This window comes from Canis lupus, chromosome 16 (assembly GCF_003254725.2).
Source record: "Canis lupus dingo isolate Sandy chromosome 16, ASM325472v2, whole genome shotgun sequence".
Taxonomy (NCBI): domain Eukaryota; kingdom Metazoa; phylum Chordata; class Mammalia; order Carnivora; family Canidae; genus Canis; species Canis lupus.
This window is the reverse complement of record NC_064258.1, coordinates 47,713,714-47,739,240: the sequence shown is the minus strand read 5'-3', so window position 1 is coordinate 47,739,240 and position 25,527 is coordinate 47,713,714. Positions and strand designations below refer to the sequence as shown.

The 25,527-nt window shown below is 42.7% G+C and overlaps 2 protein-coding genes across 4 annotated transcripts in view; both read left to right on the top strand.

Annotated features, from left to right (window-relative positions):
• LOC112675239 (storkhead-box protein 2) overlaps positions 1-25,527 on the top strand; it is a 556,032-nt gene that overhangs the window by 20,996 nt on the left and 509,509 nt on the right. The window lies entirely within an intron of this gene.
• Positions 19,900-25,527, top strand: part of LOC112675242 (storkhead-box protein 1-like) — a 45,123-nt gene continuing 39,495 nt past the window's right edge. Inside the window, exon 1 of the mRNA XM_025471845.3 lies at positions 19,900-20,162. Coding sequence (XP_025327630.1) covers positions 19,985-20,162 — 178 coding nt within the window. The 5' untranslated portion in view covers positions 19,900-19,984. The remainder of the gene's footprint in view (positions 20,163-25,527) is intronic.

Below are 25,527 nucleotides of genomic sequence, written 5' to 3'. Positions count from 1 at the left end.
TGAACAGGTTGGAACAGTTGGAAAAACTAACTGGGGGCTGTCAACACAAAAGGAAGAGCCAGAGGACTTTGGAGGGAAACAAATGAGACGGTGGCTCTGGGATCTCGGGGACATGCACCTGCTTTTTACCCTGTGTTTCAGCATCTGTCTCTGCTGCAGGCTTCTCCACTGAGGCTTCCTCTTTCTGGGATTCTCTTCTTCCCATCTCTTAACCGGGTTGGGTGCCCCTCGCTCCCCAGCCTCAGCCTGCCTGCCCACACTCAGTGCTTCCTCTGAGGACGGTTGCATTTTCACTCTGGGCTGTCATTTCCTATTTATTTGTTTTCCCTACTGAACCGCAGACGTCATAATGACTGAAATCATGTCTTCCTTGCCTTTGTCACGCTCCATCCCTGCCACTGGCAGATGTGCAATAACATTTGTTGAACGAACGACCAGAGTACCGTAAACTTGCAAAGATCTGAACTTTAACTTGCTGCAGTACGATGTAACTACACGTGGAATAAAGCAGAGCAGGGTTTGTTTTAACTTCATTTTATGATTTGTTTTTTGAGAGGGAGAGAGCTTGGCAAGCATCTGAGGAAGAGAGGAAACAGACTTCAATGCAGTTGGGACAGAGGCTTAAGCAGGTTGGAGGGTAGCCTGAGGGAATGTTTGAGGAGCTGATGACCCATTCTTGGGGACAGAAAGTCTGTATTTTTTTCCAAACAGAGTTAATTGAACCCTGTGCTGCAGTCAACAAGGATGGAGGATACAAGACTGCAGGTGGAGAGAAAACAGCAAGGATGTTAAAGCACCAGGTTTTAACAAAGGGTCAAGGTGATTTGTTTAGAAAAAGCTCAAACTCTGAGCCTGAACAAGTCTTTTCTAGTCTCCAGAGAAAGAGACTTAAGTTTCCAGAAAAAATTTAAAATGTAAATTTTCACTTAAAACATACATAAAATGTATTATTTTAACTGTGTGAAAAATGTTTTTAAGATTATAAAATACCCATAACATAAATTTACCATTTTAATCATCTTACAACATACAATTCAGTGGCATTAAGTACATTTACATTGTTGGGCAGCCAACAATGCCATTTCTCTCCAGAATTTTTGTCATCTTCCCAGACTCCATGCCTAGAACAGTAACTTCCATGTGTCCTCCTCCCCAGCTCCTGGCAACCACCATTCTGCTTGCTAACTCTATGAATTTGACTATCTAGGTGACACATATAAGTAGAATCATACAGTGTTTGTTCTTCTGTGACTGCCTTATTTCACTTAACCAGTAATGACTTTAAGCCTCATCTATGTTGTAACATGTGTCAGGATTTCCTTCTTTAAGACTAATATTCCATTTTATGTATAGACCACATTCTGTTTATTCATTCATCAATCAATGGATACTTGGGTTGCTTTTTTGGCTATTGTGAATAACATGTTCATAACCTATGAACATGGGTGTGCAAATATGTACATATGAATATAGCCACGTACAAATATGTACATGTGAAAATAACTATGTTCATAACTATGTACATGGGTATACAAATATCTCTTTGAGAACCTGAGTTCAATTCTTTTGGATATATACCCAGACGTGAGATTGCTGGATTATATGGTAATTCTATTTTTGATTTTTTAGGAACCACCATACTGTTTTTTTAACAGTGGTTGCACCATTTTATGTTCCTACTGGCAGAGCACAGAGTCCCAATTTTTTCACATCCTCACCATCCCTGTCTTTTTCTGTTTTGTTGCTGTTGTTGTTTACTTTGGTTTTGATGATGTCCGTCTGAATGGGTGTGAAGTGGGATCTCACTGTGGTTCTGATTTGTAGTTTCCTAATGATTAGTGACATCGAGCATCTTTTCATGTGCCTATTGGCCATTTATGTATTTTCTTGGAGAAGTGTCTATGTCTACTCATTATCTTTTTTAAAGATTTATTTATTTATTTATTTGAGAGAGAGAGAAAGTGTACAAACAGGGAGAGGGGCAGAGGGGAAGAATCTCAAACAGACTCCCTGCTGAGTATGGAGCTCAATGAGGGGCTTGATCCCATGACCCTCAGATCACAACCCAAGCTGAAATCAAGAGTTGGATGCTTAATCCATGGAGCCACCCAGGTACCCCTAAATTTACTCATTTTTAAATCAAGTTTTTGTTGTTATTGTTTAATTGTGTGAGTTCTTTATGTTCTGGACATTAAGTTTTCAGAAGTTTAACCACTGTTCTCTTAGTATTGGTCAAGGGTTGAACTTGATCAGATGACAGACTCATTTCTCCTTTTTGCCTAAGGACAAGTCTAGGCTCATTAGAGGGGCAAATTAGGCCCTCCATGTATATTCCAATTATACCAGCTCCTCATATATTTCTAAATATGCCTGCATTTTCATTTCCTCAAGACTGGAGGGCAGTCCTCTACCTGGACTTTCTTTCCCCAGCATGCCCACCCTGCAATGTTCAACTCACTTTTCAAGATCCATTTCAAATGTAAGTCTCTTTTAGGTTCAGGAGTAGTTGGCCTTCAAACTTTTTGGTCAGACACCCTCTAAAAAGATTTTGGAAGACTGTCTAACCCTTATAGATGGTCAGGTTGATTTTATTCCCAATTTTTAAAATCATAAGTTGAACTAGATTTAAATGAGATTTAATTTCCAGAGTATTAAAAACTGATAGTTTAAAATACAATTATTGTATTTCTCTTAAATGTATCCAGTGGTGGTGCAGTATTTCCTCTAGAGGCTCTTTCTGTGCTGACCAGGTCTTAGAGCATCCCATATATATATGCAAATCCCTGCTCTTTTCAGCTTTGCAATTTGACCTCTACTTTAGACCCATTAAGATATATAAGAAGAAGTTTTTTCTTAGTAAGAGTAGGATGAAAGTGATAGAAGGCAGTAAGAGTGTAGATGTTGGTGGGTTCCAGAAGGAAGAGCCCTGCATCTGCTTCCCTGGTTTGGGGCAGCAGCAAAACCACAGATAGGTTTGTGTCTCCCCCTCCTCGTGCCCCAAGAGGCCACCAGATCCTAGAGAAGCGGTAGCTATAGAATGGCTTAGACATCCTGCACCTACTCATGTCACAGAAACAGCAGGATGATACTTGGGTATCCACAAGGACCCCAGGATTCAGAGAGAGAACCCTAAAACTTGAAGGAGCAAGTGGATTGAAAGGGAACTATCTCTGTGATCACATGGGTGGACCTCATACCAAGGACCAGGCAGGCAATGCATGTTTAAGTGGATTTCTGTGTGGACAGGTGCCAGTGAGGGCCTGGCTGGCTCATCTCCCCTTCTGGACACCTTGACATAACATACGGCCCCTGTTACCACCACCTAAAACCTAGATACAGCCTCAGGTATAGGGTTGAATGGGATTTAGTTCTACCACTCTGATGAAATGGTAATGGTGTAGTGGTGGCTTGAAAGACAAAATAGTATAAGTCAAAGAAAAGTAGAGCTCTATTTCTTATATATCTTGGGGGGGACAAGAAAAAATATACTGAGACATAGACTAGCTGCAAATATATAGAACATATTATTCTTGCTCCTCTAATTAGATATATGCTCTGAGAATGGGGATTGTATCTGCTTTATATTAAGTGCTTGCATACTTGTGTTTCTGGAACGTGTGTGTGTATGTGTGTGTGCGTGTGGGGGGGTTATAGCAACTGTGGTATTTGAGGAAGAACCCATCTTGATTTCAAACAACTCAACCAGTATTTCCACCTTTTGATTTGATTTATGCCTTTTTGGGTCTCATTTTGGAATCACAAAGTCTCTCATGAGTGTTGGGAAGTAAGCATTTTCACGAGGAAAAAATGAACTCAGAAAGCAAAAGCAAAAGAAAAAATGGATATCGGAGAAGGTAGAAAAGTCCTAACAAGAATGAAGGAAATTGCGAGAAGGATTTCTTTCTTTTGGGGAACCAGAAGGAAGCAATAGGTCAGCTCAAGTTCATCAGGCCATCAGATAGCAGCCAAGAGGGGCTTCCGACTAAGCACAGGTTGGGAGTCTAAGGTTCCCAGATTTAAATCCATTTCATAAATGGGCCTTCAGATCCAACTAAATGGGGCCAGAGTTATAATAGCTTTAAGTTAAGCTGTTAGCTGAAATCTGAGGCCGGGAAGTTGACTTGTGCTTTGGATCAAGCACAAATAGTTGGTTAGACAAAGCAAAAGCAATAATAAACCAATTTTGTGTCTTTAGAATCCCTGAGCAGACAAGCTTACTGTTTACAACACATCAACCTGTGCCTTTTGTTCTTTCGGGCTAGGAGTCTTGAAAAGGCGCTGTGTAAAATTGCCATGTCACAGACTTGAAATAAGATCTTGGATTAATAAGATGCCTTGTGTTGGAAGAGTGCGTGGGCTTTATAAGCACCGAGAGAATGCATATCAGGGACTTGGTGTTAAAATGTCATTGGGGAAGAGATGCTGGTTAAGAGTTTCCTCCACCGGGGGAGGTGTGGTACTTAGAAGAGATAAATGGTGCTTCTGCAAATGTTCAAATGGGAAGCATGTTACAAAAAAGGAGGACTCTTGGGCACCTGGCTGGCTCAGTTGGTTAAGCATCAGACTCTTGATTTTGGCCTAGGTCATGATCTCAGGGTCCTGGGATAGAGCCCCACATTGGGCTCCCCACTCAGCAGGGAGTCTGCTTGTCCCTCTCTCCCTCTGCCTCTCCCTCCCCACTCTCTCTCTCAAGTAAATAAATAAATCTTATTTGTTTTAAAGAGGTACTATTATGTGCGTGCATGTGCATATGTGTATTTAATTACCAAAGTAACACCTACTCATTTTTAAATATAGAAGAAATTATAAAGCAGGATAAAATAAAATGTTGAACCATTTATCAGTTCCTCTTAATTCCACTCACCAACTGCAACTCCTATTAATTGCTTGGATTGTGGCATGAAATAGAAGGTGCTCTCAAAAGTAGTGATTGAAGAAAGTTTTGTGAAGGGAATATTAACCAAGGAGTGAGTAGGGTTAGGGGAATCTAACAAGGGGCAGCGAAGCATCCTGGGGCTAGCGGCAGCAGGGACTCTGCTACTCTCCTAAGCCAGAGGAGCAAGCTAAGGAAGTGGTTTCTGGCCCAGCAAGACCGGCCATTGCAGAAGAGGGCCTTGGAGAGGAATGATCAGCCTTGGGAAGATGATCACCTACTGCCAACCCAGGTACCTGACCAGGAACAGCTGGGAAATCTATACCCCATTGTCTCTCTCCCCCTGGCCTCCCATGTTGTGCCAATTTCTATTCATTGGCTGAATCTAACTAGAAGTAAGAGGGCAAGAGAGCCCTGTTGGTGTGGTGTGTGGCAGCCTATGTCTCCTGGTGGAGAGCAGGAGAGAGGAAGATGGAGAAGGAATCTGAAGGGGAAATGGAGAAAACCCAGCAGGTAGTTTGCCTACAGCCTCAGACTCCCAGTGCCTAGAAGTCTCTCCATAGCCCAGGCATGTGCAGATTTCCCTGGGCTTCCCCTTGGGGCCCAGACAAGCTCTGTGGAGGATGATCCCTTGGAGACGAGGGCTGGTGGGATGAATAAGAGCCTGGGGGACATAAGTCTCCCAAATGGTTAGAGTCTCTAGCCACAAAAGGGCAGATCTGAGCAACAGACATTGCCTGTGGTGATGTTTCAATATTTAGAGTCTGACTCATCAAATCCAGGTGGTAATCACTGAGATCCTTGGGTCACCAAACGAAGATTTATGAAAGAGCACTTAGCTCTTAATTAATGCATGACAAAGCATAGAAGCATTTTCCCTTTCTGGGAATACAATGCTTGGGCTGGTCTGACCGTATTCAGGACCGTAGCATCATTGCTTTTGTTTAACTGCAATACATTCCCTGGCTTGCACTCTGTTGTAATATTAGATATTAGGCAATTCTGTATAGGTGCTGAATTATATCAAAATTATGACTAAGTTTATTTTTATTTTCAATATATTGTTCTTTAATTTACCCATGGGATCGATTACGATAGACTTAAAGGGGATAATGATATGTAAAATAGACCATAATTGAGTTGTAGGAGTTAGAGCTGTGACTAGAGGAACATTTGTCCATGAGCTTCACTGAACAACATGGGTGGAAGTCTGGGCTAAGAGAGGATCAGTGATGGGAGCCTTCTGGAGGAAATGGGGAAAGAAATTGCAGTATGTTCTCAGCTCAGAGTCTATACTTTCCCCTGTGCAGTGACTAGCAGAACTGCAAAATGAAAAGGAATCCTGAGCACTTTGAAGGTGTAGGGTATAACACAGCTTCCATCAGCACGATTAGAACTTTCCAAATCCTCACGATTTCCCCCACTCTCTTTGCTGTGGTCCTCAAGCTCGTCACCCACTTCTTGGGCTTGGTTCCTAGTGTGAACACAGCACTGTGTGCCTAGTCTCACTAGTGACAATGACAGGCTGTCCCTAACACAAATAGAGACCCGCTTACCACATGTTTAACTATTCCACAGTTTTAAGTCAAGCTAACAAACTACTAATGTTCTCAGAATGTGCTTTATTCTATTAGTTGATTATTTTTACTTTGTTTTTAAAAATTTAATTGCTTTATTGAGATATAGTTTACATAGCATAACATTCACCTCTGTTAGGTATATGATTCAAAGAATTTTTGTATATTTACAGAGATGTACCTTTACTACCACAATCAGATTTTAGAACATTTCCATCACTCCTAGAAAGAAACCTCCTGCCCATTACCAGTCACTCTTCATATCTGCCCCAGTCCTAGGGAACTACAAATCTACTCTTTGCCTCTATAAAGTTATCTTTTTTGGACATCTCATGCAAATAAAAATGTACAGTTAGTGGTATTTTGTGTCTGCCTTGCTTCACTGAACATCGTGGTTTTGAGGTTCTTCCACTTTTTAGTATTTATTACTACATCATTCTTTTTATTGTTAAATAGTATTCAATTGCATGGATATACAACTTTTCCCCCCATTTATTGGTTCTTGGACACTTGGATTATTTCCACTTTTTGGCTATAATGGATAATGCTAGTATGACCACTGTGTACAAGTCTTTGTGTAGGTGTATGGTTTCATTTCATTTCTTTTGGGTAGATAGCTAGAAGTGGAATTACTAGTCACATATAAGACTGAATTTCATTTTTTAAAAGTATTTTATTTATTTATTTGAAAAAGAGAGAGAGAGAGAGAGACTTAGAGAACGAGGATGAGCAGGATAGAGGGTGAGGGATAAGCAGACTCCCAGCTGAGCAGGGAGCCGGATGTGGGGCTCAATCCTAGGACCCTGAGATCATGAGCTGAAGGCAGATGCTTAACCAACTGAGTCACCCAGGCGACCCTGTATTTCATTTTTTTGAAACATTGGTAAACTGTTTTCCAAAGTGCTACAGCATTTGACATTCCCATCAGCACTATATGAGGTCTCTAATTTGTTCACATCCTCAACGACACGTGCTGCTGTCTGCCTTTTCCATCATAACTACCCAAGTAAGTAAAAAATGGTATCTCACTGTGTTTTTGTCATTTGACAGTGTGCATTTTCTGTTTTCTTTTTTTAAGATTTTTATTTATTTATTCATAAGAAAGACAGAGAGAGGCAGAGGCAGAGGCAGAGGCAGAGACACAGGCAGAGGGAGAAGCCGACTCCATGCTGAGAGCCTGACATGGGACTTGATCCTGGGACTCCAGGATTACGCCCTGGGCTGAAGGTGGCGCTAAACCACTGAGCCACTCAGGCTGCCCCCGGGCTGCCCATCAGTGTGCATTTTCCCAATGACTAACGATGTTGAGCATCTTTTCATGTGCCCATTGGCCATTTACACATGTTCTTGAGAAAAATATCAAAACCATTTGGCGTGGGGCGCCTGGGTGGCTCAGTCAGTTAAGCAACTGTCTTTGGCTCAGGTCATGATCTCAGGGTCCTGGATTAACCCTGAGTTGGGTTCCCTGCTTAGCGGGGTGTCTGCTTCTCCCTCTGCCCCTACCCCTGCTCGTGGGCATGTTTTTTCTCTTTCTCATGAGCACACACACTCTCTTTCTCAAATAAATCTTTTAAAAAATAAAATCATTTGCCTTTTTAAAGAATTGTGGTATAACTGACATGCAACATTATATTAATTTCAGGTGTACTATATACCTTTGTCTTTTTGAGCTGAAATTTTTATTGAGGTAATTGCCATTAAGTTTTGAAGGTGATTTATATATTCCTTATGAATATTCCAAGTTCCTTATGAATTACATGATTTGCAAATATTTTCTCCTAGTGTATAGGTTGTGTTTTCATTTTCTCAGTAGTATCTTTTGATGTACAAAAGATTTTCATTTTGATTAAGTCCAGTTTATCAATTTTTAAAAAGATTTTATTTATGGATTCATGAGAGACACAGAGAGAAAGGCAGAGATATAGGCAGGGAAGAAGCAGGCTCCTCAAGGGGAGCCTGATGTGGGACTTGATCCTGGGATCCTGGGACCACTCCCTGAGCTGAACGCAGAGGCTCAACTGCTTAGCCACCCAGGCATTCCAATTTATCAAATTTTAAAAGTTGCATGTGTTTCTGGTGTCCTATATAATAACCATTGCCTAACCCAAGATCATGAAGATATTTTGCCATTCCTTCTAGGATTTTTATGGTTCTAGCTGTTATGTGTTGGCCCATGATAATTTTGAGTAAATTTTTTTTTTGGTATGGTGTAGGTTTTTTTTTTTTTGGTGTAGGTTGTTTTACTTGTGAGTATCCAGTTGTCCCAGCACTATTTGTAGGAAACGGTATGTTTTTCTTATTGCATTTTGTTGGCATACTTGCTTGAAAACCAGTTGACCATAAATGTAAGCTTTTATTTCTGGGCTCTCAATTCTTTTTCATTGATCTACATGTCTGTCCATATGCTAGCACCATACTGTCTTGATTACTATAGTGTATCTTTTCATTTTGATAAAAACATAGTTACAATCTATAAATTCAGGTTCTAATTTAGAACTTTTTGATTCCAGGGCATTCTACCTAAGGACACTCCATCACAGGCCCTCGCCTCTAGCCTGTCCCTTCTCCCTTCTCTTTGCACTCCCAGATCTGTCTCATAGTTCTAGAAGTCTCCAATACACATGTTCAGATGCCCTGACCCTCAAGTGTAGTACTGAGGTCCTGTTTCTGTGCTGCCTGCCAGCTGGGGGACCTCAGCTTCTAGAGGGCTCACTTTGGTTCTCGCACATGGGCCTGCACATCTTAGAGCCTACTATGATACACTGAAATCTCTCTGACTCTCCTTTCTGCCATATCTTTCTTCTGCCTTTCTTTTCATCTTCAGCTGGAAGAAAGCTCTGGTTGGAGGAACCCATATGATCACACATAGTTAATCCAGACAATCTAGGATAATCTTCCTATTTTGAGGTCAACTGATTAGTAACCTTAATTGCATCCTCAAAGTTGGTTTTTCTATGTAATGTAACATATTCACAGCTTCTGATGATTAGGAATTGGCATTATTGTAAGGCCATTATTCAGTCTGCCACATGGGGGTTAGAATTATTAAGCTAGTGCTGTGGTTTTTGAAATATTTTTTGCTCACCTTCACTTTGGAAAGTGAAATATTTTCAGTGCTGTCTGAAATATTTTTTGCTCACCTTCACTTTGGAAGATTATTGTCACTGGCTATAGAATTCTAGGTCAGCAGTTATTTTTGTTTGGTATTTAAAGAGGTATCATTCCATTACTTCTAGCTTCCATTATTTCTACTGAGATGTCAGCTGTTAACCTCATTGTTACACCTTTGAAGACAATGCACTTACTTTTCTTTTGGCTTATTTTTGGTATTCTTTTTATCTTTGGTTTCCAGCAGTTTTATTTTGATATACCTGTGTGTAATTTTCTTTGTGTTTATTCTGCTTTGGTTTCTGAAATCTGTGAGATGATGTTACATTTTCCAGTTTTGGAAAATTCTCTTTTGTTATCTCTTCAAATATTTCTTCCTTCCCATTCTCATTTTCCTCTTACAGAATTCAAATTATACACTTATTAAAATTTTCCAATATATCCTACATATTTCTGTTCCCTCCCAGAGAAGGACATTGTACTTTCTTTTTTAAATTTTGTTTGATTTTTTTTTTTTTAAGATTTCTGTTCTGTGGTAAAATCTCCTCTTGGTTTCTTTTTCTCCATTTTCCCCCTCTATTTTCTTGAACATAGTATAGATATTTTAAAGTTCTGATCTGCTATGGGTCTGTTTGGATATATTTCTATGGATATATTTCTTCCATAAGGACTCAATAGAGTTCTTTTCCTGGCATGCCTTGTAATTTTTAAATGAATGGAGTGTGTTTGTGTGTGTGTGTGTGTGTGTGTGCTTAAAATATTACCTTCTTCCAGAGAGAGTTAACCCTTTTCCTTCATAAGTAGAGAGAGTAGGGGCAGATCACGTTAGTTCACTAAGGGGCTGAATTGAATCATAGTCTGGATTGAAGTTCTGGCATAGCTCCATTTACATTTGATTCACCCTCTTCACATGCTGATGTCTCTGAAGGCTTTCAGGAGACAGCTTGATGTGTGTGCTGGGGCTCTTCCCCCTGGCAGCTCAGGAACTCCAATCTATCTCATCATTACACTGAGGTTGCCAAAAGCTTTACTTTACTATTCTGAGGATTTCCGCCCAGCTTCTCTTCCTCCCATCCTTTACAGGTGTCTTGAAAGAGAAAACTTCCTCATTTGAGGCCTTTCAATTATGTCACTCCAGCTGCATAAAACTGCCAGAAGTCTGTTGGTTTCTCCATCAACCAGAAGCAGCTTTTTCATCAGGCAAAGAGTGGATTTTCAGCTTCTGCTCATATCTAGGAAGTGGGTTAACCAGTTTCCTTTGGGGCAAGTGACTGCAGAAGGTCAACTCACTGCTTCATGGGTCTTCCCTTTGAAATTTCATTACTTTCTTTCCTTCTCGCTTCAACAACTATGTGATGCCTTTAAGCAGACAATGTTTATATTTTATATAGATTTTCTAGGTTCCTGACAAAATCATTGGTCCAATGTTAGCAACTCTATCCTACTCAGAAGCATAATGTCAGTGCTGGAGGTGGTATTTTCGATATACATAATTTTAAGTGCTTTTACTGAGAAATTTTGAGGATATATAGTGTGCTCCATTGCCAGAAATGGAAGGCCTAAATGCACTTTTTTCTTGATAATCAGTATGTTTTCTATTAAAGCACATTGACTTTGTCGTATGTATATATTTAATTCCAATAAGAAATATATTATGTAGACAGGAGCGCTTATCTAATTACCTTTCCAAATTATGTTTATACCTTTTAAAATATTTAAGTACAATAAATAGAACAAATTGAAAGTGGTGAGCTGAAAAGACACCAGGATTTGCAATAACTGTCACAGATGATAGACAATTCTTGTCAATGTGCCACTTCTAAATTATTAAAACAATCCCCATTAACAGTATAAAGGAAATGTGAACAAATTGCAAATAAAACTATAATATTTTTCCAAGACAGGGTATCTATATTTTTTCATCTACAATAAATGGGATAAATGTTTAGAAGTTAATAACTCTGTTTTGAATCATTAACAGTAACCAACTACATTTACTATTTTTCTAAATGCTTTACTAATCACATTTCTAAAGTAATTATGTGTAAAACAGCATTAGAATCTAATTCCATTTATAATTGAATGCCCAGGATAAATGATTTTGAAGTTCCACTTTTGGACAAATACAGCATGAATTAGATCATTAAGCTTTCTCTTGTGAATGACTGTGTTTCTGCCTTTTAAAATGTTTTGATATCTGCACGTTTCAGATAGCAGTTATCTGATTAACCATAGCATTTTCCTAAAACTGTCTATTTTTAGCTAGCCCTTCTCTTGGCTCTGGAGATCTGCCATGTGCAGTGATCTCAGAGGAAGGAGGGCCTGTTTACTGGAGAATACATACTTTGGGCAAGATGGCAGAGTTCTGACAGGTTGTAATTTCCACTGTTGGAGATCTCAGACACAGCACTCACTTCCTTATTTGGAGGAGACATAATCAAGGGTAGAACTTGGTGATTATATTGAAAAAAACCTCAACAGATAAGGAACTGATTTCATTCCAGTGAGTAGGAGAAAATATACAAAAGTTGTGTTTGCTTTATCACGTTGCTTTGTTATTAATATCAGCCATTGTTATTTCCATGAAATAGCAACAAGATGTTTATGTTCATCTAAATACTGATAAAATTAATGATGGTATAGTATGTATTATAGCAGCACTTTTTTTTTTTCCCACACCGCAGCTTTTATGGGGAATACCATTTACATGAGGGATACAGTCCCTTGGGAATGCTAGTGAAATGCACAAATCCTGGCAAAGTAGTTGTAACTCCACCCCTTTCTTTTCCTATCTAAGAAAGCCTTGAAGTTTGCAGAGGAATGAGAGTAAACTTATTGTTGGAGGGACTTTGAATCTACACTAATTTAAAAATAAATAGAAAGGATTCAATCCCGAACTGATATTCTATTGTTAATAATCATTTTCTATGACACACTTCCCAGTGATAGATACTCACTAGTGGATCATATCCTTTAGTCTGGAAGGAGCTATATGTAAAACACCAATATCATACAATAAATACCTACTTTTCAAGTGTTAGCTCAATATTGCCTAATGTATGAAGTCTTATCTCATTCTTAATGTCACTTTCTTAATGAACTTAATGAATGTATGTACATACTTATACCATTGCATCAATAAGGCCATAATTTCACTTCAGGGAGATTATTTGTCTATTTCCTCTTACAAACTATGATCTTCCCCAAAATAAAGACTAGGTCATATTTATTTTTCTGTGTCTAGAACTCAGAATGCCTAGAATACAATAGTTGTCTAATGTAAGATTGTAATGAATGGGACCAAGATTTAGTAACTCTCAATCACTCGGAGTGAAAGCCTGAGGCATGCATACTAATGCTGTGAACATCCAGTATCCTAAAACATTTCATGAAAAAAAAAAAACAACAACCCACATTAATTTGGTGTGGCTGATGGAATTTTTGCTCAAATAAAAGTGATTTTAGCATGAAATTTAGAGTGTATTGAGTTGGGTTTACAATAGTAGTCAGGAAAAATGTTAAATATTTCAATGAGGGAAAAAGTATTATTCTAGACTGGTTTCTACTCTTAAATGCTGCTATGCACAGCTGTAGGAATTGAACATGAATGAACCACTAATAGAAACCTAAGACAAAGATAAGTATATTTTGTACACTGGTCTTTGAAAATTGACTGGGATGGGCTTCTGCCACTGTAATTGAGATGCCAAAGCTGGTGCCATCTGACAGCCAGAGTACAGAGGGGTCATGGCTGTGTGATTGTCAACAAAGGCATTATTGAGAAGCATGTCAAGAAGCATCCAGATGAACCATCTTAATTTTTAGGCTATCTGAATCTCTCCGTTATAGTGGCAATCTTAAATTTTGTCCTAGGAAAGATTAATTCTTTGAAGGGAAAACTGAATGAGGAATCAGAGTAGCATCTAGAAGCACTTGGAGCCATTTTGAAAAGGTGTCTCAGGCAATGACAAAATCTTCCATGTAAGGAAGATCAATATAGGTCTAGACTAAGGTAAAAATCTTTGGTAGGTTGTTGGAAGAAGCAAAGCATGTGATATACTTTTGCACTCTTTTCAGTATCAAACTGATTCTAAACCACAAAATACAGCCCATATCCTCAGTGATTCACACAAGTTTGGCTATGATAATAAGATGATCATTAACTCTTTGAAGAAGAGGAGGGGCCTTATAGTATGGTTATCAAGAGCACAGACACTAGAGCCAGACTGCCTGGATTTGAATCCAGGTGACTTATTGGTGACTTAACAGCCGAGCCCCTGTTGCTTAACATCTCTGGATCAGTTTCTCATCTGTAAATATAGAATAACAACAGTATCTACCCCATAGGGTTGTCGTGTGGATTAAATGAATGAATATACATAAAGTACATAAGGCATAGTATGTGATACATAGGAAACACCGTATAAATTTTATTTATTTTTTTATTAATCTAGGATAAGCAGTTGTAGACTTGTAATTCAGGTCATCAATAATCAGTGTTATTATTTTTTTAAAATATTTTATTTATTTATATAAGAGACAGGGAGCAAGAGAGAGCATGATGGGGAGGTGCCTAGGGAGAGGGAGAAGCAGATTCCCTGCTGAGCAGCAAGCCTGACTTGACTCTGGGCTAGATCCCAAGACCCTGAGATCATGACCTGAGCTGAAGGCAGATGCTTAACGAATGAGCCATGAGGCGCCCTATAATCAGTGTTATTCTTTCAAGATAGTAGGTAAGCATGTAGTCGTAAGGGTCAAACAAAATCATTAATACTGCATAAGTGGTGTGACACAATTAAGGATGTAGGTGGATTACCCTTGAAATAACCTTTTAGGAGGCTTTTTTTTTTAAGTTTACATATATGTATATTTTTAGTAATTTCTACACCCAAGGTGGGACTTGAACTCATGACCCCAAGACCAAGAGTCATATGCTCTACTGACTGAGCCAACCAGGTGCCCCACCCCCTTTTATTTATTTATTTACTTATTTCATTATGAGGCTTTTAATTAGATGAAGCAGTGACCCCATGATTATAGAAACTCTGGAAATTCTGGAGTCCTACTACAGCAAGATTTTATTAAGTGGTTTGTGCAGATGTCATTTTTCCTGACATATTAATTGGTGCCTTAAACTTGTTAGTCTAAATCCAACTACAGCACTGGTGATGAAACAATAACATAACAGGACTTCCTTTTTCTTTATACAAGTTGGCTTTCCATAGATACCACACTCAGGATGTCATTGAAATACTATTTCCTGCCTGGATTCTTATACATTTGAATTTCATACACAGCGTGCAAACACAACAAGAGCCAATAGTGGTCCAATTATCTATTGCTTTGTAACCAATCATCTCAAAACTCTGTGATGAAAAATGGCTGCCACTTTATTATGCTCACAATTCTGTGGGTTAGACATTCAGTCGGGCTCAGTGGGGATGGCTCACCTCTGCTACACTAAGTTGGAAGCTTTGGCTGCAGTGACTTAAATACCCAGAGATGTCTTGACTGGAGTTCAGTCTGGGGTCCTCGTTCTTCTGTATTTGGTGGTCAGCTGGGGCTAGAATGTCTCCTTTACTCACATAGGTCAAGTATCTGGTGCATGAGCTGGGATGGCGAGAATGGCTGGGCATTGGCTGACACTGCTCTCTCTCATACCGTCTTCATGTGGCTAGCTCCAGCATTCTCACAACATGATGATCTAAGAGGAGTTGCACTTGTTCTATGGTGCCTGGCTTAGGACTGGTCCTCTGGACTCCTACTGCCGCAAGATTTTATTAAGTGGTTTGTGCAGATGTCATTTTTCCTGACATATTAATTGGTGCCTTAAACTTATTAGTCTAAATCCAACTACTACTGGATTAAGAGGTGGGAGTGAGAGCAGTGAGGCCAATAAGGTCTATGCCCAGAACTGGCACAGCATCAATTCAACTCTATTCTATTGGTCAAAGCAATCACAGGGTCTGGCCATAGTCAAAGAGGGAGAGAGAGAGAGAGAGAGACAGAGAGACTCTCCCTCTGGATGAAGGAGTGGCAAAGTCATATTACAGAATGCACATCCCTGGGCAATATCATGGCAGCCGTCTTTAGAAAACACGGTCTGCCACCAACAGAAATTCCAAAGTGAAGGCCCTTGGACTGGTATGTACCTCCTGGAGTGATGATTGTCTGAGCTTCTGTTATATCCCAGTGGACAATCAGCAGTTGATAAGTCTGGACAAGAGAAAGTTTAGCAAAGCCCTCTTTCCCCACAAGAATGGCTGGCCGTTGACTGTAGGCAGTGGGGGGAAATGCTGACAAAGAAGTTCATTCCCAGGCTTTACGTCCTGCACAAAATATCACTCAGTCTCAAGCTTCAGGATTGAGACAACTAGGCAAGTGTTCTTCCCAGGGTGTTGGATTTGGTTTGGGAGTTTCTTGTCTGATTAATAGTCAAACACTTCTAGATTGTTTTTCTTACATGTTTTCAAGGAAATCAGTGTAAGTATTTCTTCTGAATGAAGTGACATTAGGTCTGTCTTGTGGGTTCTTGTTTCTTTTGGAGGCTGCAGTGAATGCTGAACAAACGGGTTCTGGAGTCATAGATCTGGTTGAAATTTTGGGTTGATCAGCTAGTAGTTTTTTTGACCTTGGAGAAATTACTGAATGTCTGTGAATAATTCAGTACTGAATACTGAATTATTATTACTGAATAATAACTGTTTGTCCTTATTGAATTTTCTAAGAATGAGGCATTTGATAAATGTTGAACACCTCTCCTTGGAAATTGACCAGGAAATTTTCATGGCATTTGGGTCAACATAAAGGTCCTGAATACCGAATCTAGGGAAGAAAGCAGTTCCCTACTGAGTAACATTTGCACCTTCAATCAGGGATAGGAGAGGGAAAAAGAGAGAGGAAGACTAAGGAAGAAAAGAAAGCTATATTCGTGGACAGATTTTGGCGAACTGATGTGGAGCAGGAACAATTGAGTTCATGGATAACTGGGAACTGAGGGTTGTTGAAAATGAAAATATGTTAGGCTACTTATCTCGAAGATATTATTGCCATTATATTTATCCTCTGAACAAAATCACAATAATATCAACATATATAAAAAGTTCTTACTACATTGCCTGGCATTTTGTGAGTAATCATAAAAGGCCATAATGATGATAATGAGGTTGATCATGTAGGTGATGACAGTGTCAAGGATCAATTAGGTAGCTCCTCATATTAATTCCACTGAGTTCTGATGGTATAGACTCTCACACAGCCCTACCTGTTCAGAGGATCAGTAGTATTGTGTGTGTGTGTGAGGAGCTTGCTATCAGTATGTGAGAGAGAGCACTTATAGTAGAAGTTTCCCTTTTAATGTTTCACATTATTACAAACATTGTAAAAATGGAAACTTTTCACTGGTTTATTTTATTTTGTATTTTTAAAAAGATTTTATTTATTTGAGAGAGAGAGAGAGAGAGACAGAGATAACGACAGAGAGTACGAGTGGGGAGGAGAGGGAAAAACAGTTCCACACTGAGTGGGGAGCCTGATGCAGGGATGCATGGACTCTATCCCAGGACCCTGGGAAAATGACCTGAGCTGAAGGCTGACGCTTCATGGACTGAGCCACCCAGGCGCCCCCCATTGTTTCATTTTAGTTGTTGTGGTAGCTAGCTTCTAAGATGACCTCACATGATCCCTACCTCTTGGTCTTCATACCTTTGTGTAATCCCTTGCCCTTGGGGTTGGGGTTTGGCTTTAGTGAATCACTTCTAGCAAACAATGTAGCAGAGATGATGAGATGTCACCTCCAAAATTAGATTGTGATTTCTGAATTGGATGATCTGAGGAAAGCCATCTAGCATGTTGTTACCGTATGTAGATGTTCATATTGTTAGGAACAGAATGACTCTCCAGAGAGGGAGGGACTAAGTCCCTCAGTCCAACTACACTCAAGAAACTGAATCTGGCCAACAGCTTAGTGAGTGAGCTTAGCAGCAGGTCCACACCAAGCCTTCAGATAAGACTATAGCTCTGGCTTGACTGCAACTTTATGAGAGACTGAGCTAGAGGCATCCAGTTGAACTGTACCTGGATTCCTGACTCACAGAAAGTGTGAGATAATAAATGTTTTGTTTTTTTTTAAGCTGCTAAGTTTGGGGGTGATTTCTTGTGCCCCAATAGATACCTAAGATAAATGTTAAGTATCATTTATTCGAGAGGCACCATGGAAGGCCTTTTTTGGAAAATTTTATCTGCCAGTGGTTGGTCAGTTAAATGGAACAGGTATGAAAGCACTGGGGTTGAGCCTTGGAGACAACCGATCTAGGTTTAGATTTCAGTCCTATGGCTTCACGGACAGGGGAACCCTAGACAAATTACTTAATGTTCTTTTTGCCTCTTCCACAAAATAGGCATGGTCATATCTAACTCAAAGGGCTGTTGTAAGGATTTGCATTCTATGAGTGCTGATCAAATGCTACTCTATTATTATTATCAAGGGAGATTGCTGCCCAGAGAAGACAGTGACCCCTGGAGCTCCATGTGGAAAGAGTGTGCCCGTAGGACTTGTCCAGACATCTCAGGGCTGAACTCCTAAGCCCTGTGTTTGGGTAAAAGGGGCTTTCTTTTCACTGAGGCAAGGAGAGGGGAAGCTTGAGTTTTACCCTTCATTAAAACATGGCCCCTTGGGGGATCCCTGGGTGGCTCAGCGGTTTAGTGCCTGCCTTTGGCCCAGGGCACGATCTTGGAGTCCCCGGATAGAGTCCCGCGTCGGGCTCCCAGCATGGAGCCTGCTTCTCCCTCCTCCTGTGTCTCTGCCTCTCTCTCTCTCTGTCTGTCATAAATAAATACATAAATCTTAAAATATATATATATATATATAAAAAACCATGGCCCTTGGGCAGCCCTGGTGGCTCAGCGGTTTAGCACTGCCTTCAGCCCAGGGTGTGATCCTGGAGATCCGGGATCGAGTCCCACATGAGGCTCCCTGCATGGAGCCTGCTTCTCCCTTTACCTGTGTCTCTGCCTCTCTCTGTGTGTTTCTCATGAATAAATAAATAAAATCTTAAAAACAAAACAAAACAAAAACATGGCCCTAAGACCTTTCCTGTACAAGAGTAGCAGAAAATGGAAAGCCTGTTGTTTCAAAGCTCCAAGCAATCTTTCAAGAGGTAGTTTTTTGTGCATTCTAGCCAACATTCTTTATACTGGGAAAATCATTCCCGCGGAGCATTAACCCCTAATGCTTCTTCTGATAGTCATTGCTTTAGATACATGACAATATAGTTTTTCTCAGTGAAAAATGAGCAAGACACAATTTTGCGCAGAAACCTTAACGAAGAGTTTTTCTTTTTCTTTTAAAGCATGATTGTTACTTTTTCCTGGTAATATCTGTATCGTCTTCGTAAAGGGACTGTTGTGCATGTAACAGGGGGGGAATTACTGGGCTGCTTCTGTAGCCGGCCCACGGTGCGTGATGGAGATATGACAGGGGAGTTCCACAAGAGTTTGGGAGGAGGGGCTGATGACACATTTTCGAGGTTTGACTAAGTTTTTTAAAAAAGCCACTTCCAAGGGCCCATCAACCAGTCAGCTAATCCACTTGTTCCAGCAGGAGGTGGAGGGGGTGGGTGGAGCGTGGGGAGGAGCGACACTCTGCTCGGGAATCCTTGCCTTCCGAGTGTCGCCATGCCCCCCCCCCCCCCCCCCGCCCCGGGCTCCAGGTCTCCCCTGAGCCCTGCCACCTAAACACCTCCCTCACCGCCACCCCGCCCCGGCCTTCGGGGCCACCCCCACCACCTTCCACTTGGGCCTCCTGGAGACTTCTCTGGCCAAGTCCAACCAGGAGGGTGCCCCGGCCTCGGCGCGAAGTGCCCTCCTCCTCCCGCGTCTCCGCCCCCTGCCGGGGCCGCGGGGCGCCGAGGGAGGCGAGGGTGCCGCCGCTGGAGAATGAGCGCTGCCCGCCCGGTGGCCCGCGGCTGCAGGTAACTCGCGCCGGACCTCGGGCCGAGCGGGCGCCGCGCACCCTCCCCTTCCCGGCGCGGCGACCCCGGGGCGGCGCGGGGCGCCGGGGCGCGGGGGGGCGCGGGGGGGCGCGGGGTGCGCGGGGGGGCGCGGCCAGCCCGGGCGCGGGGGGGCACTAACGCTCCCCGCCTGCCGCGCAGCGACGTCCCGGCGGCTGTTCCCGGAGCGGCGGCGGCGGCGGCGGCGAGCGGGGCCCGCGCGGCGGGGGCGCCCGCGGCTTCGGAAGATGGAGAAGTTTCTGCAGATCGCGCCCCACTCCCTGGCCATCGTGCTGGGCCCGGCCGAGGGGCCGGCGGGGGAGCGGGCCGCCGCCGCCGCCGCCGCCGCCGCCCCGCCCGCGCCCCCCGCCCCGCCGCGCCAGCTCGCCCGGCACCACATCGGCTACGAGATCTTCGCCGACTTCAAAGCCGAGAACATGCAGCACTTCTGGAACAAGAGGGTCACGGCCGCGGTGGCCGAGACCTTCTTCCTGGGCTGGATCGACGAGCAGGTCCTGCTGATCCAGGGCAAGGAGGAGCACCTGGAGGCGCTGCGCGAGGGCTGGACGCGCCGGGCGCTGCGGCCGCCCTCGGGCTTCCACATCCGCTGCCTCGGTGAGTCCGGCTGCCGCGCCCGGGCCCCGGCCCCCCAACCCCCGCCCCCCACTCCCTGCCCCGGCCGCCTGCCTCCCCCGCGCGCCCCGCGCCGCCCTCCGCGCGCGAGCCCCGGCCGGGGGAGGGGCCGGCGGGCCTCCGCGGGCGCGGGATTGGGGAACTTCCTGGCACCCCAAACGGGGATTCGTACCTTTCCCCCCCCGCCTCCCCCCGCCGCGCGCCGGAGCCTCCCTGCGGCGCAGCCCTGCGCTCCTGCGGGGCGGTGCCTGCGGCCGGCAGGTAGGCGGCGGCGCTGGAGGCTCGGCGGCGGGGCTGCCCTTGGGCGCGCGGTCCCGAGGAGTCCGGAGAGGATCCCGGTCGCCTCCGGTAGCCGCGGGCCTTCGGGCGCTGCTGCCGCCCCCCCGCGCCCCGACCGCCTTCCGTGGCTCCCCGCCGTCGGCCCGGGGGGCGCGGCCCGGGGCTCGGGGCTCCGCGGGGTTCGCGCGCCCGCCGCTCGGCGCCAGGCGGACCTGCAGATTTCGTTTTGCTTCCAGTTACACCTTTCCAAGGTGCGCTTGAAGGGAAGAAGGGACACGAGGAAATTGGGGGGGGGAGTCTGATCCTCAACAAAAGAAGGGGGTGTACGGGGCATAGGAGATGGTCGCTGCGCGCTTCCCGGGTTGCGTGACTTGCTGTCGATTTTCTTATTTTTATTTATTTATTTGTTTATTTAGTAATTGCACTCCTGTATTTTTTGTAAATGCACTCCTGTATTCTTCGTCCAGGTCGCATGTCTTGTTAGAATACACTTTTTAGTTTTGTGCCTTGGGCCCAGCGGGTAAAAGCGCATATAGTAAATAGCAGTGTTTAATGAAACGATTTCAAGAAAGAAAGCATTCTTTCTAAGTACCACGGCTTAAAAATTCTTTCATGACATTTTGGGAGGAGGTCAAAAGTTCAAACGCGAAAAGACTGTAAAGCCGCCTTTTTCGTTACCCGTTCCCGTTCCCGGTGTTGCCAGGCTGCCTTCCTCTGCCGGATTAGCTAATACCTGCTAATGTGTCTTCCTGTATGCCTGTCGCACATTTATAGCATTTAAAAAATTTAGTTGTATCTTGCCTGTTTTTGTATAGCAGAAATCTTTACAAAGCTTCCTTTGAATCGAGTAGACAATAAACCAGGAAGGCTTGCTTGCATCTTGTGTGTTTTGTAACCTGCGCTAAATTTCAAAAGGTGCTTTATTTATTTTTTTCTTTTTTACTTTACCAAAAACCTCAGTGGAGTACCTGTAATTAAGCTGCCTTAGTAAAGGGGCCAAGGTTAATGCCTCCGAGACTTGATCTGCTCTTGTAGGTAGGGCTGCAACACATCAGAAAGTAGGGATGTACGTAGTTATTTTTAATGCCCTGTATAGATAACAGCATTTTAATAGTTTACTTTTAAACTTGACTTCATTCCTGTTTTTCCCTTTTCATTTTCAAAAATCTCAAGCATGTAAAAGTAGCATAATTCAAAAATCTTGTATTGAATTCCCATGTGCCCATCGTCCATCTTTGAAATTTATCAGCACATGGCCAATCTGATTTCCCCTCTACCCTTGTCCTCCAAGCTAATGCCATTTTGACATCCCAGGCATTGTATCAATAGCATTTGATTTGTAAATGTTTCAGTTCACATTTTTAATTTTTTTTTTTTCATCTAGGCAGAATTTGTAAAATCGTAGGATTTGAGAACCTGTTACATATTAACCAAAGAGAAATATTCTGGCAGTTTGAAAGGTTCCAAATTGCTGTAGTTGATTGACTCTTGCCCTGATCCGGCTGATTAGCTAGAGTCGTCTCAAGCTGACTGGTAGCTGGTGGGGGCAGCAGCTGCATTGCTCAGCTCAGCCCGGAACTCAGTACCATGATGGGAAGCAAAGACACCGCCTCTTGAAACAGAAGCATCAGATAAAGGAGCAGGAGTGGTGCCTGCTGGGATCCAAGTGGTCACTTTCTTTTGAACTGCTTTGGGGGTTCAGAATTTCTACTGGAATTCCAGTTGTGCTTCAGTAATGACCGTAAAATGCTAAATTGTTGGCGAGAGTTTATCTACTAATTCTCTGTGGGAACCTCCGTTTCTGCTGCAGGCTCTGGTGTCTGCTCTATCAAAGGTGCAAGCAATTCCAAATTACTTTTGCCTGTAATTCCAAAAGTATGTGGTTCTAACCAACTGTAAAACTTCAGGTGAGCGTTGGGCAATGAGGAGGTGATAATGGATCCAACAAAATGAAGCAAAATAAGCAAGTCAAAGGAGAAGTTTTGATTTGGAATAGTCAGATTCACTCCTTAGAAATTATCTTCTCTGGGCATGTAGCAAAAAGCTTAGGCTTTGGATTTCCAGGATCCTTAGATGGGACATGTGTGTTCAGGAAACTAGGAACATTTCAAATTTGTGCTGTAGATTTTGAGTAAATCCCATATGTGTCTATTGAGTGCGTACTAGTTCCAGTCTCTGTGTCTCTCCTGAGATTGTAAAGACTGGTGAGGTGTGCAGTCTTTCTTGGGAGACTCCCACAAAACTGGGAAGTGCTTTGAAAAGGGAGCAAGGAGCAGGTCTTTCTGCCTTGTGAGCTGGTAGAGAGGTTTCACAGAGATGAGACTTGAGCTAGACCTTGTGCAGGTGTGGGGTGCAAGGGGTTCCTTCAGAACAGGACAGCTTTCCTATGCAGGCAAGAGCATGAGCAGAGTTAGTAGATGTGAGGTTGCTCATGACATGTTTGGAAATGGGCTGGTTTGGGTGGCGGGGAGACGGATGTGATCCAACAGTGCAAAAGGAGGCTAGGCCCAGATGTAATGATTTAGAAGCCACTAGTAGCAGGGAGGGGGTGACATGATTTGATTGTTGATATACGGAGAATTCTGGGGCCAGTGGGAGTGGTGGATGGGACTGGGAGGGATTAGACCCAGGAGCTCTGGCTAAGTCCATAGACACAGTTGTGGGGATAGGTGATGGGAGCTGTATTTGAGTGGTCACACTCTAAGGTACATGCCATGGTCAAGGAGTATTTCCTTAAGACACCATTTTAGCTGGGTTGTGTCTGGAGGGCCTTCCCACAGACCTGTGTATGGAGTGCACATGCTCCTCCTGCTGGGGCTCATGGGGTTTTCCCACCTGCCAGCTGTAGTCAGATCAAGCAGTCAATGCCATAGGGTCCCTGACTTCACATCTCAGGGGGTATGGCATGGCTTGGTTCTCTGTCCCTGCCAGTGGTTCTTTATATGTTTCCACTTTATCCTTCAGTCTTCAAATACTTAGCACCAAATATGCTATATGCTTTTTAGACTTTAAATCAGAACTTCTGTTTTATATTATAAAATTGTTTAGAATTTATGGGCACCAAGATTTTATTCTATTTCAGTATCTTATTGGTTTTCTCAAAAGGAGTTGCTCTCTTGAAGTGGTTTCTTAAAATAAAACTTTAAGACAGAATTGAGGGGTTTGTGTGTGTGTGTGTGTTTTGTTCTTTGTTTTTTTTTCTGTTTTTTTTTTGTTTTGTTTTGTTTTGTTATTGTTTTTGTTTTGAGAGGGAGGCAGGGAGGAGCAGAGGCAGAAGGAGAGAAAGAATCTTAAGTAGGCTTCATGCTGAGCGGGGAGCCCATTGCTGGGGGCTGGACGTTACCACCCTGAGATCAAGACCTGAGCTGAAACATAGAATCAGATGCTTAACTGAATGAGCCACGCAGGCGCTTTCAGGGCAGCCCCAGTGGCTCAGCGGTTTAGCGCCGCCTTCAGCCCAGGGCCTGATCCTGGAGACCCACATCAGGCTCCCAGCATGGAGCCTGCTTCTCCCTCTGCCTGTGTCTGTGTCTCTCATGAATAAATAAATAAAATCTTTAAAAAAAAAATTCTTTTTCTTTCTTTCTTTCTCCTTTCCTTTCCTTTTCTTTCCTTTCTTTCTTTTCTAGAGGTGCCTGGCTGGCTCAGTTGGTAGAGCATGTGACTCTTGATCTTGGATCCCTGAGTTTGAGCCCCAAGTTCGGGGTAGAGTTTATTTAAAAAACAACAGGGGCACCTGGGTGGCTTAGTTGGTTAAGTGACCACCTTTTGATTTTGGTTCAGGTCATGATGATCTTGGGGTTGTAGGATTGAGCCCCACATCAAGCCCCATGTTGGGCTCTGCACTCAGCACAGAGTCTCCTTGTCCTTCTCCCTCTGCTCCCTGCCACCCACCCCTGCTGCTCTTGCTCTTTCTCTCAAATAAATACATAAAACCTTTAAATAATAACAACCCCCAAAACAAACAAAAATGTATATTCTCCAAAAAAGTTTGTATATAATCCCCCAAAAGTTTATTTTGTTTATTTGAGTCAACTTAATATTAAATAATATTTGTAGACTGATGGTTGGGATTGATTAATGAGTGTTATGAAGTTTTTTGAATGAGAGGTACTGATTTATTCAACAACTGGAACTCCATCTGTTTTCTAGGATTTGTTCTGGGAACTGAAGTGGAAAACCCGTCAGACACAGTCCTTGTACTTTTGGAGGTTCCATTTTTTTTTTTTTTTTTTTTTTAAGATTTTATTTATTCATGAGAGACACAGAGGCAGAGACATAGGCAGAGGGAGAAGCAGACTTCTTGTGGGGAACCTGATGTGGGACTCAATCCTGGGACCCCAGGATCACGCTCTGAGCCAAAGGCAGACGCTCAACTGCTGAGCCACCCAGGCGTCCCTGGAGGTTCCATTCTAATGGGGCAACAGACATTTCGAAAACCAAAGACATGAGAATGTCACATAGTTACAAGTGCTGTAAAATTTATGCAGGTGATGGGATAAAGAGTGATGAGGAGAAATGGGATAATAGTCAACATTTATTGATCCTTTATTATTGTCTAAGTGCTTTATTTTTATTAACCAATTTTTTTAAGTTAACGTATAATATTGACACACAATGTTACATTAGTTTCAGGTGTACAACATAGGGATTCAACAAGTCTATATGTTTTGCCATGCTCATTACAAATGTAGTTGTTATCTATCACCATTCAACACTATTCCATCACCATTGACTATATTCGCCATGCTGTACCTCTCATCCCATATTCACTCCATAACTGCAAGCCTGTCTCCCTCTTTCCTCCATGCAGTTTGCTCTCCCCCCACTCTCCCAACCCCCTCACAACCGCTAGTTTGTTTTTGGTATTTATGCGTCTGTTTCTACTTTTTACTTGTTTGTTAATTTGTTTTGTTGTTTAGATGCCACATATAAATGAAATAACATAGTCTTTTGCTTTCTCTTATTTCACTTAGCATATTATTAATGAATCTTTAAGACAGCCATCCTATTTAGGTATCATTATTTTACCCATTTTATAGATGAAGAAATTGAGGGACAGAAAAGC